Source organism: Lolium rigidum, chromosome 1 (genome assembly GCF_022539505.1).
Source record: "Lolium rigidum isolate FL_2022 chromosome 1, APGP_CSIRO_Lrig_0.1, whole genome shotgun sequence".
NCBI lineage: Eukaryota > Viridiplantae > Streptophyta > Magnoliopsida > Poales > Poaceae > Lolium > Lolium rigidum.
Genome location: NC_061508.1, coordinates 328,451,817 through 328,462,919, shown reverse-complemented (window position 1 = coordinate 328,462,919; position 11,103 = coordinate 328,451,817). Strand labels below are relative to the sequence as shown.

At 46.6% G+C, this 11,103-nt stretch overlaps 1 protein-coding gene across 1 annotated transcript; it reads right to left on the bottom strand.

Annotated features, from left to right (window-relative positions):
• Nucleotides 1-7,320: 7,320 nt before the first annotated feature.
• Nucleotides 7,321-9,032, bottom strand: LOC124684340 (60S ribosomal protein L30-like). Its single transcript, XM_047218676.1, has 4 exons — nt 8,985-9,032; nt 8,765-8,870; nt 7,738-7,839; nt 7,321-7,591 (listed from the first exon to the last, which is right to left on the bottom strand). Exons 1-4 carry the CDS (start codon nt 9,003-9,005, stop codon nt 7,476-7,478), a joined length of 345 nt encoding a protein of 114 aa, XP_047074632.1. The 5' UTR covers nt 9,006-9,032; the 3' UTR covers nt 7,321-7,475.
• Nucleotides 9,033-11,103: the final 2,071 nt, after the last annotated feature.

The window sequence follows — 11,103 nt, the reverse complement described above, 5'->3', positions numbered from 1 at the left end:
CCATAAATACATATTAAATAAATGCCTTGGTTCAAAACCTCGCAATATACAAATACAGTAAATAGCCACCGAAACACTCGGGGGCTAGACAAATATAGAAATATGATGATTGTTTCACAATATAATCACAATCATGGGTCACAAAGAAGAGTTATCTACCAAAGGAAAATAATTAGTCATGATTCAGTATGTCATCAAGGGTAATTCTATTTTCTTCAGGAGCAGCGCCAAGAAAGTCAGCATAATGACCATCTGCAAAAAAGTCGGCATCCATCCGAAGAAGGTCTTCAATCATTTCTTCGGCTATAGGCGAAACCTTCGTGTTAATTCGGTCGACACCAACTCTTCGGCGCTTTACCTTCTCATGAACTTTTGCAACAACTTGGGTCAGATCAAGATTTGAGTGGCAGATCTGAATCATGATAAGAGCAAATCTGGCGCCAGCTACCAGTTGAGCTCTGACAAAATCATGGATCCTGTGGGCATCCTTGAATTTCTCCATTAACTCGGGAAGAGTTTTTGGTTGAACGTTCCGAGGAAACATGGAGTTATAAACCATAGACAGGGTCCTGGTACAGAAGTCAAGGAAATCGCGAGTTTGAGAGGTGCGATCATGAAATCTGACAATCTGGCGGGTCCTCTCTGGGGTAGCCCAAAACAGAGAACCATGATCAAGGGAAAGGTTAACAAGGAGGTTCGTCCTAGTATTTACCCTCTCTTCTTCGAGCAACAACGATCAGTAAAGGAACCTATTAAAACAACGGAGCAGAAAACTTTAAGAGACGTAGCATGAAGACGGAAGATATTGAGGATGAAACAAGCATACCCGACATATCCGCACTGGCTTCATTCATCAACTCGAGCATGAAATTTTCTCGAGTAGTCGCCTTTTCAGCCTCGGAAGCAGCGATTTCCTTAGCAGCCATGGCCTCGCGAGCTTGCTGAAGTGCAATTTTTTCGGCTTCAGATGACTTACGAGATTTTTCCATCATCACAAGTGTTTGCTTCTTTGCATACTGAAGTTGCTGCCGAAGTTCATCCAATTCTCGCGGCAAGGAATCTTCGACAGGTGTAGCATCAGGAAGAGTTCTCCTTGAGTGAGAAGAAGAAGGCGAAACATTGGAAGGAGCGGAAGATGGAGTATAGTTATCAAATACCAACTGAAATTTAATAAAACAAGACAACATCAATCAACAAGCAAAAGATAGAGTTTTCATTAATCTTTCGGAATAATTACAACGGCCTTACAGTGGAGCTAATGAAGTACGTGTCGCCAAATAACTACTTTGGCGACAAGAGCAAAAGAAACAGAGAAAGAAAAACAAAGAGACATGCAACTAGACCTCCGGCCTTGATGAGCTAGGAGTCGAAGCTGGTTTGATCCCGAGATAAGCCAAGATTTTCTTCGTGTTGGGCTTGGCTGCCTTAATCAGCGCCCTCCATCTTGATTGCTCTATCTGATCGGTGTCGCCAACTTTCGTCCAATCAACGATACAGTTGGCTGTCGACAACCGAGCAAACAGTGCTTTCGACAGCAATCTTCATGTTTTCTTGACGCATCTTCAGTCCAAGGTCTTCTGGTGAATTGAAAATCTTGGCAAGGGTAAGGAAAGTCGGGGGCTCCTCTTTCTTCGGGAAGAAGTAGGGGAACAGCGCCGACAATCCTGCATTCGCATTTGCCACGCCTTCACGAATTTCGGACCCATGAAGCTCCAGATAAGAAAGTGCGTCAAGGAGAGGGTCATCGACAGGATTCTCCAGATCAAAATCTTGGTTTGTTTGGTCTGCCAAGGAAACAAAACGTTGGTCAATAACAAGAAACAGCGGTTCTCATAAAAAAATAGAAGGGATCAATAATATTACTATGAGTGCGTCGACTTTGTGATTTCAGGCGCTTGAGGATCCCCTGTTCACGAGAAGCTTGTGCAGCTTTATGCTCGTTTAAGGCAGATTCAGCATCCTCAAGTCTTTTCTGCAGTTCCTCGACACTAGCAGCTTTTGCTTTGGCTTCATCAGCCTCGGCTTTGGCTTCGCTAGCAACAAGTTCGGCTCTCTTGCGAGCCGCCTCACTTTGCTCAAGTTTTTGAGCAAGTGCGTCGGCACGTTTGTTGGCCTCTGCAAGTTTCTCTGTCGAGATAAAAATAAAAATAAGAAAGATCAAAAATCGCGATAAACAACAGGAGCAAAAAGTCAAGGAAAAACGGCAAGTATAAAAATTGTTACCTTCGGTTTTGCTCGCATACTCACGGTACCCAATGAATTGGGATCCGATGCGGAGAAGCTCTTTGATCATGGGCTGTCAAAGAAGAACACAGCAAGAGAAACATCGGCATGAAAAAAAGAGTGAAGGCGTGAAAAAGCAAAATAGAGGAAATATAGATATCGACAAACTTACATCGTCTAAGAGCAGAGTCGAAGAGCTGCCCAATTGAGGGGCAGGTTCAACAATCGTTTCAATCCTTGTCCTTTTTGGTGAAGGAGCAAGGGGGCTTGCTGGCGGAGTTGTGGTGACGACGTTTCGTTGAGGAGGCGAGGATTCTTCTCCTTCAACTAGCGTGTCTGAGGCAAGTACAGTATGTGACGTGCTTGTCCGAGGAGCCACGTCAACAGTTGGTACTTCTTCCTCGTCATCACTGTTGATTAAACATCGACAGTATAAAAAGCAAGACAAGATAAACATTTCGAGTACAGAAGTAAGGAGAAATAAAAATGACTTACGAGCTGACGAGGGATTCAATATAAGGATCATAAGCTGCCTTCGGATGAGAAGGAACAACTTTTTCAGCCTTAGAAGTGCTAGAATCCTCGACATCATTCCTTTTCCTTTTGTTCCTTGGGGAAACAGCAGGAGGAAGGGATTGCGTCGACTCGCTGGCTTCAGATTCAACTTCTTTTTCATGGGAAGCCGCAGATTTGTCAGAACCTGCGACTTCACTTTCAGGAAGAGAAGAACCTTGGTTGTCTTCGGCAACGATAGCCTGTTCTTCGACTTCTCCATCCTCAGGAAGAGGAGGAAGGGAAGCCATAGTAGGATGGTTCTGCAAGAAAATAGCGACAAAAGAAAAATTAGAGAAATATCAATACAATGAGATGCGAGGGAAAGTTCGGAACAAGACGAAACTCGAGAAGACAAAATACCTCGGGGAGAGGATTGGCGGAGCTGTATGGTTCCACGCGACAAGAGGAGGGAATAGGATCCTTCTTGTTCAAACGGGAAATTCTTCGAATTAGCTTCTCCAAGTCCTTTGCAGAAACATCACTGGAGAGTCTATTGGCGTCGTTTTCACCAGAATACGTCCAAAGGGGATTTTTGCGAGCCTGAAGAGGCTGCACTCTAATCCTAAGGAAGTAGGCAGTGATTTGAACACCAGACAGTTCTTTGCCTCGAGTATTTTGAAGGCGATGAATACGAGACATAAGTGCTTCTGTCGCCTTTTTCTCTTCTTCGGAAGCTTCAGCATCCCAGGAGCGGCGGCGCTGAATTTTGGCACTTCCGTCGAAAGGGACTATGTTGTGTTCCACAGAATTGGCACTTTCTTCGTGAATGTAGAGCCACCTTTTGCGCCATCCTTGGACGAGAATCAGGAAATTTGACGTCGAAGTAATCAACGTCGGTTCGGACACGAGATAACAACGCCGCCTATGTTATAGGTGGCGTTGTGGGAGCCATTGCGGCGGAGGCGGAAAATGCGTTTCCACAGAGCCCGATTAGGAGGGATTCCAAGGAAGCATTCGCACGGCGTGATAAAAATGGAAATGTGGAGGATGGAATTGGGGGTCAAGCCGGTGCAGCTGAATCCCGTAAACAAAAAGAAGGCCGCGGAGGAAATCGTGAATTGGGGCAGAAAGGCCGCGGATGAGGTGATCAACGAAACTAACCCGGTACTCCATTGGAGGGTTTGGGTAGCTTTCTTCGCTGGGAAAGCGGATGGCGTCCTCTTTCTTCATCAGGCCAAGCCTCTTCAGCGTGTTGACGTCTTGGTTGGAGATTTTAGATCTCTCCCACTCAAGATCTTCAGCGGCCATCTTGGACTCTGGAGTGCTGTGGCGAGTGAGTCGCGTGCGCGGTGGCATCAACGGCGCTGGAAAAGCAACGTTCGTGAGTGCGGAAGATCAAAGAGAGTTGGGCGCAGGGGAAGTTTTTGCAAAGAGGAACAAATGTGCGGCGCAAGCGAAGGAGTGAATGGAGGTTGAAGAAAGGTTTATATAAGAATCGGGCGAAGCAATGCACCGTTGGATGAAGAAATCGTGTGGTGAAAAAAGATCTTGTAGATAAAAGGGTAAAAAGGTATTTTTACTAAGATGGAATAGAATAGGCGTTACCGTACGTGCGCCAGGAAAAGCGGAGGACGTGTGTCCCCCACTTGCACGACGTGTCTACGTGGTGGAAACAATGGACCCACAAGGCAGAAAAATCACGACTATTAACAGAGATGAAGTAAATTTGATTGAGGGAAACATGCCGATAAGAAAAATAAAAGAAGATTGGCGACAGGAGAAGTTATTAAATACTTCGGGAGCCTTTGATCAAATACAAGTTTTTGCCCAAATGCTCGGGGGCTACTTCGACAAAAAGTAAAATTTCGAGTATGGCAGTATAGAAATTGCGGGAGCCTAAAACCAAGCACAAGTCCTTGGCTGTAGCCTCGGGGGCTACTCCCATCGGGAGCGCTGTTCGCGCACCCGAGAGATGAAAAGAAGATCATATTGAGAATAATGACAATATAGCGACAAGGTGGACTAAAATGTTGAGCCTACAACCAAGCACAAGTTCTTGGCTGTAGCCTCGGGGGCTACTCCCATCGGGAACGCTGTTCGCGTGCCCGATGAAATTAAAAAAGAAAAGATAGAAAAGGAAGAGAGTATATGTCGAGTTATAATTAACTCTACATATACTCCCATCGGGAGAGCAATATAAGTCATATTTGACTCGATAAAATGGGCCATTCCAACAGCCGGAAAAGCACTCGACAATATATTCTCAGAACGCCAAAGTTGCGATCAATTTCTGAATGCCGCAAATTTGCGAAGGTAAGACCCCGGATCCGTTCTGCCTGGGCGTGGCATCGCCGAAGACTGCGCTCTGCTACTTTTATCCGTATCAACAGATACGAAGAAAAATCCTAACGGACGCGTTAGGTACTCGATAAATTTGATCGGGACTCGACAGAATGGTAAGACCTTAAGCGGCACTCGTCGAAGTTTACACCAGTATCCCGAGATCATGTCCGGGGACGTGATCTTGAAGTAGGTTTTTGCGGATTGCCACTAGAGCAGTTAACTAGTACCTGATCCGTCAGATGAACTAGCCCCAACTACCATTATCCCTGTACAATATAGAATTTTATGTGAAGAAATGTAAAAAAGTTAAAGCTCTCGAATGAAAATAAACAGTGGAGATTTTCCCTGACTCTACGATTCAAGCAAAATCTCGGGGGCTACTGACATAGGCATCCCAAATGGGCTCGCCGAAGATAGTACCCGGGGTTTATCGAAGGCCCAATACCCGAAGAATAAGAAGATTCGGGAGCCCAAGATATATTAAGGAAAGTTAGAGTTGTAATAGGAAGTGTTATTTGTAAATACGGCGGGATGAGTTAGAAACCTTCCCGGACTCTGTAACTTGTACAAAACGAAACCCTCGGCTCCGCCTCCTATATAAAGGGGGAGTCGAGGGACGAAGAGGCAATCGAATCATTGTTACAAACCCTAGTTCTCATAATCGTCGAGTACTTTTCGGCTGAAACCTTCGAGATCTACTTGCCCTCTACTTCCAACTAAACCCTAGCCTACAATCCATAGGCATTGACAAGTTGATACCTTGTCACCCTCCATTCACCATGGGGCTTCTTCTGCAGCTCCGCCAGCCAAGACATGCGCCCTGCTGGAGCTCGCCCGGCGGCCGTCAGAGCTCGCCGCGGCCATCCCTGCCCTAGCTCGCCCGCACACGCCGCCTGCTCGCTCGCGCCGCCCGCATCTGCTCGCGTGTGCGGCGTGCCCTGCTGCGGCCGCGCGTGCCCCTGCCCCGTTCACGGCCCGCCTGGCTGAGCTCGCCGGCGCCCGCCCCATGCCCGGTCAGCTCCAAGCTCGCCGCCCCGCGTCAGCCTGCCTGCGCCCGAGCTCACCGCCCGCCCCGTGCCCGAGCTCACCGCCCGCCCCGTGCCCGAGCTCACTGCCCGCCTCGCGTCCGCCCTTCTGCGCCCGCTCTGACCCGCCATCCGCTACCAAGCACGCCGCCACGCCTTTCCGTCCCCACCTGCACCAGCAACACACCACGCCGCGTCGCCCCGCGTCTTCTCTCCGATTCGCGCAAGCCGGGAGGCCGGGAATCGACCGCCCCGACCCCTTCTTCTCCATCGTGACCGAAGCAATTCGTCGTCGATTCGATCGCTGCGCACCCCCTTCGAGCTCTCCATCGCCTCCATCCGCTACAGGGTGAGCACAAGGTCCTCCTGGACCTGGACTAGACCCCTCCATTCCCTCCCTCTCGCCCTGCAGCACGCCTGCGCCGTGCACCTCCGAGCGCCGCCGCAAATTGCGCGTCGCCGGTCACGCTCCGTCGTCGATGGCCGCGGACACGGCACGTGTGAGCGTCCTCCTGGTGCAACGAGCGGCAGCCTCCTGTCGCACCGGAGATGGCCTGGTGCGCGCGGACGGTGCACCGGTGGCCTAGCTCGGGTGGGGCGTTGTGCAGAGGAAGGAGAAGACCCTCTCCGTTTTTTTAATGGGAATTTCTATTTTTATTTTTTTATGTGCGGAAATGGATATGTGTGACACCAAAATATATCCTGAGGTTATATTTGCAAAATTCACCTACCACGTAGTCCTTACAGGTGGGTCCGAATAGTCAGAAAATGGTTTAACACGCCTAAATAATGAAATCAGTGCTCCACGGCATAGAATAGTCAGAAAATGGTTTAACACGTCTAAATAATGAAATCAGTGCTCCGCGGCATAGACATGCCCCGTGTCACCTTTGGCACAATTGTGGTAGTTTTTTCCTTTGGCACAATTGTGGTAGTTTTTTTGTCATTTATTCATTGATGTCCAATAAACAGAAATAAATGGGATGGACTGGCAGCACCGTGGTCAGCCCGTATCCACTTTCTCTACGTATAAATGGCTGATGCCGAAAGACAGAGATGGATATATAGGGAAAGGTACAGTCAGAAAGGAAACCTGATCACATCCGAACACTTTTGCATTGTAAGTTCGTTTTTCTTCAAAGCTGTTTGTGAAAGAATAATAATTGCTGATGACATTGGCCAAATTTCACTTTCTTATAACAGCCGAACATGTGAACTACTAACCATCAAAATGGGCACATCAAAGATTTCACTGCTCCATAGATTTAAAGAAACATCTCATAAAACAAAACCATAGGAATGCGTTACAAAACAGTCACAGGAAGTTTGAACTGTGTTTGCCAGCTCCACACTACATCTCATCTCAGACTAAAATAGGTAAGGCCCTCTTCACTGGGTGTTGCCAGGAGCGGTGGTGGTGATGATGTCCGAGTCACCCGGATCAATGATGCTGAGACAGCCCACCCGGTAGTACTTGCCACAGGCAGTTCCAAGATCAACGTTGTCTGGAAGAAGAAAGTTACATTAACACATATTGCAACAGACAACCATACAATGTACCAGGTGAGATAGTGGTGATACACAAGCTAATTCATACTCATCAAACAAGCATTGGAAGGAATGATTTGGTAATAGGATTAAAGAATCTTACTTCCATGGAAGTGGTGCACGCTGATCTTTGCCAACATAGCGTAGTACTCAATCTCAGATTTCCTGAGCGGCGGGCAGTTGTTTGCGAGGATAATCAACTTGCCTGAACAAAGAAACAAATTAGACTATTTGAACAGAGCCACATGTTACACACAACCAATGTTATAACTTAATACGGAGTACATCTTAGGTTTTAACTATCAACACACAGCAAATATATATCAAAGGCACGGTTTAACCAGAGATACCGAATGAACATACAAATCCTACATTACCGATACAACAACAGATAATGAGGGTTCAGACATCAACAAACAAGTATTCCAGCCTCCATTGTCCCCTAGATATGGAAGAGATCTTGAAGTATTAACCAAGAGGCTGGTATCATTCTAGGGCGCTGTATTCATCTCTAGGGCACGGCAAAAGCAAGCCAAAGAGGTAAACTTCAGTCCCATTCCATTCCATACTCTAAATTGCCAACACAAACATTAAGTGAACATGATGGTATTTAGTTACAATTGGTCTCAAACAAATAATTCAAGCTCCAATTGCAGTACAAACAAGAAAGAAATCTGTCTAGAGTACTTCAGTCAAGACCTAAAAAGGGAGGCTAAAGAAAGCATACAAGCCAAACTGTAGTTCCAATATGCAATCAAAACCCAACACTACAGACGACAATACTGAATGAACGTCATGACATTCAGCGCAAGGCACTGTAACTCAGCTCCCAATCTTCAAAACCTCCCAATCTTCAAAACCATTCTTCAAGGAAGTAAAACATATAATCTATCTAGAGACTAAGCTAGAGGTCAAGTTCTAAAAAGGGCTAACAATTCCAAACACAAGAAACCACGACAGCCTTTGACCTTTGCACTGTACACAAGAGCTAAGCAACAGATCTTTGAAGAGTCAGATTCTGCATTTCTGATAGTAGGAGATCCAGCAAACAACCAGACTAACCAAACATTCACGGCAGCAGATCAAACAAATCTACACAACCGTCGTAAGTAAGAGAGCAGGATCAATACCCTTGGAGCTCCGGAGCGTCTTGAGGACGGTCCTGTAGCCGAGCGTGTACTTGCCGCTCTTCATCACGAGCTGCAGCTTGTTGTTGATGTTCTCCGTGCTCTTCTTCTGCAAAACCGAATCCAACCCCGTCAGAAAACCACCACCGCATCAAGACGGAACAGAATCAACTCGGAACGGAAGGGGGAAGCGGGAGGGACTGTGCTAGTGTTGGTATCGTACCGTCTTCTTGGTGGGAGCCATCGCGTCCGGCGGGCGGGCGACCGAGCTGGGCGGCGGGAGGAGGCGGGTGGCTTCGGGGGCGGCGGCGCGGTAGGGTTGAGAGGGAGAGGGAGTATATAGGTGCGGCCGTGCGGACGAAATTACGTCATTACCACTGGGCCTAGCGCGCTGGAATGGATCGATTTGTTGGGCCTTACTGGACCTCGTCGAGCCCAAAATCGCTGAATGGGCTGACAAGGTGACCCAGTGCGTAGAAATACAACTGGAAATGTGTAACTCAAAAAACAAATGTGTACACCGACAAATATGGGTTCTGTAAGCTAACCTATCTTTCCCTAAAAAAAATATATAAGTTAAGATACTTTATAAATCTTGCCATATCATTAAGTCTACGCTGCAACAATATTAGCTAATATTTAGCCGAGGTTTTGCGTGTCCATGATCTGGTCGATGTTTGTATCAGATAATATGAACTAGAGTGACAAGCATCCCATTATTCAAACCATGACCCACAAGGCGGTGTGCAAATCTGCCCCTTTATCTCCTTCAACTCAACAAATAATCAAGATGGGAAATATTACAAACAGTTCTTGACACATCACACTGTCGATCGTCAATTCCCTAGTTGTTAAGTTTAAATTGCAACCCATCGAGGTGCCACATCATCCTTGCAATGTTGAGGAACTCTTGATTGAACACATAAATCTTTTATAAGGCATATTCAACAAAAGAAACATAGCTGATTTTTCAAATGATATTTAACATCTCGGTAACCACATGTGAGGCGAATCTGGATTAAGAATCTACACTACTTAAAAAGAACGAAGGTAATCCCTATTCTCCCCGCCTTCGTACATCAAACGGTTTCGTCGTTCACTTCGTCGTTTCACGCGGGCTAAACTGGGCCGAAGCCCAACTACCTCGTCGTGATGCAACGTGAACCCACCACTCGAAACCCTCGCCCCTCAACCTCCTCCCCCTGCGCGGATTCCACGTCCCGAGCCGCCGACCACCCTCCGCCTCCTCCTGCTTCCAAGTCCTGCGGAGCTCGGAGGACCTCCAGTCCACCGGCCTCCTCCCTCAGATCAAAACGGCGGAGGCTCTACGACCCATGCCTCCCGCCCGTTGAGCGCCGCACTGCTCATGAAATAATTGCTGATGGAGGCTCTCCCGCGTCTCTGGTGATGGAAAGGAGGCAGGCCAACCTAAAATTCGTTCGCCATTGGTGGTTGTGATGTCATTGTCCTCGCCTATGCCGCCGCCGTCCCTGATTTCGTATGGCCTTTGCATCCTCTCATTAAACTCAAGACCATATCCTGTTCATCCATCCCCAATCCTCCTGACAAACAGCGCTTGAAGGAGGAGCTTCTCAAATCCTCTGGCGACGGTACCAAGTTCCAGTGACTCCAAGCTTGTTCCCAACAGCAAGGTCTCTGATTTTGAACGATTCATCTAACCTTACTGATCATAGGCTCAATCCTTGGTTAGCTATTTTCCCCTTCAAACAATCTCTATGATTTGTTTTGTTTTTTTGAATGAGTCTGATTTGTTTTGTGACTGATGATTACTACAATACAATTAGTGTGCACTCTCTAGGTTTTTAAGCAATGTTTGACATGAAGCTCATTGGGAGTAGTTTTGGTTTATATGAAGATTACTGCGCAATTTATGATGGATTTTGAAAGCATGCAGATGATGAGGGTTGTGTGAAAATTCCTAATGTATGTGCCTTGAAGTTGTGTGAGTGAACTATTTTTTCTTGTGATACAGAGTTACAGACTGAAGAATACCTTAGGTGATTGGTGTCGTACTCATCTCTCTCTACATAGAGAGCCAGATAATATTTGCAACAAGGTGGTTTAGAGTGTGCTTATGATTCTGTGGCGGAGGTGAAGGGCCACCAAAATTTCTGTGAAGATCTTCTCAGGTGGAATTATCTTTTGTTCATTTACATATATTCACCAAAAATTTTGAATAGAGATCTTTTCCAAATTCTGGGAGCTTACCTAGCCACTATGTATGTAACACTTGTGGCATTTGTCTCCTTGAAACATCTAACAGAAACTATAGGATTCCTTCATACAGATATTGTTGTGTATATAGGCTGATTGAAATTCTT

What these genes read in the sequence shown, in the direction of transcription:
- LOC124684340 (XM_047218676.1), bottom strand. Translation starts at nt 9,005, where the DNA reads ATGGCTCCCACCAAGAAGACG. An exon ending in TGGCTCCCACCAAGAAGACG is followed by an intron (nt 8,871 to 8,984) that starts GTACGATACCAA and finishes TCGGTTTTGCAG; the next exon opens with AAGAAGAGCACGGAGAACAT. An exon ending in GACGCTCCGGAGCTCCAAGG is followed by an intron (nt 7,840 to 8,764) that starts GTATTGATCCTG and finishes TTCTTTGTTCAG; the next exon opens with GCAAGTTGATTATCCTCGCA.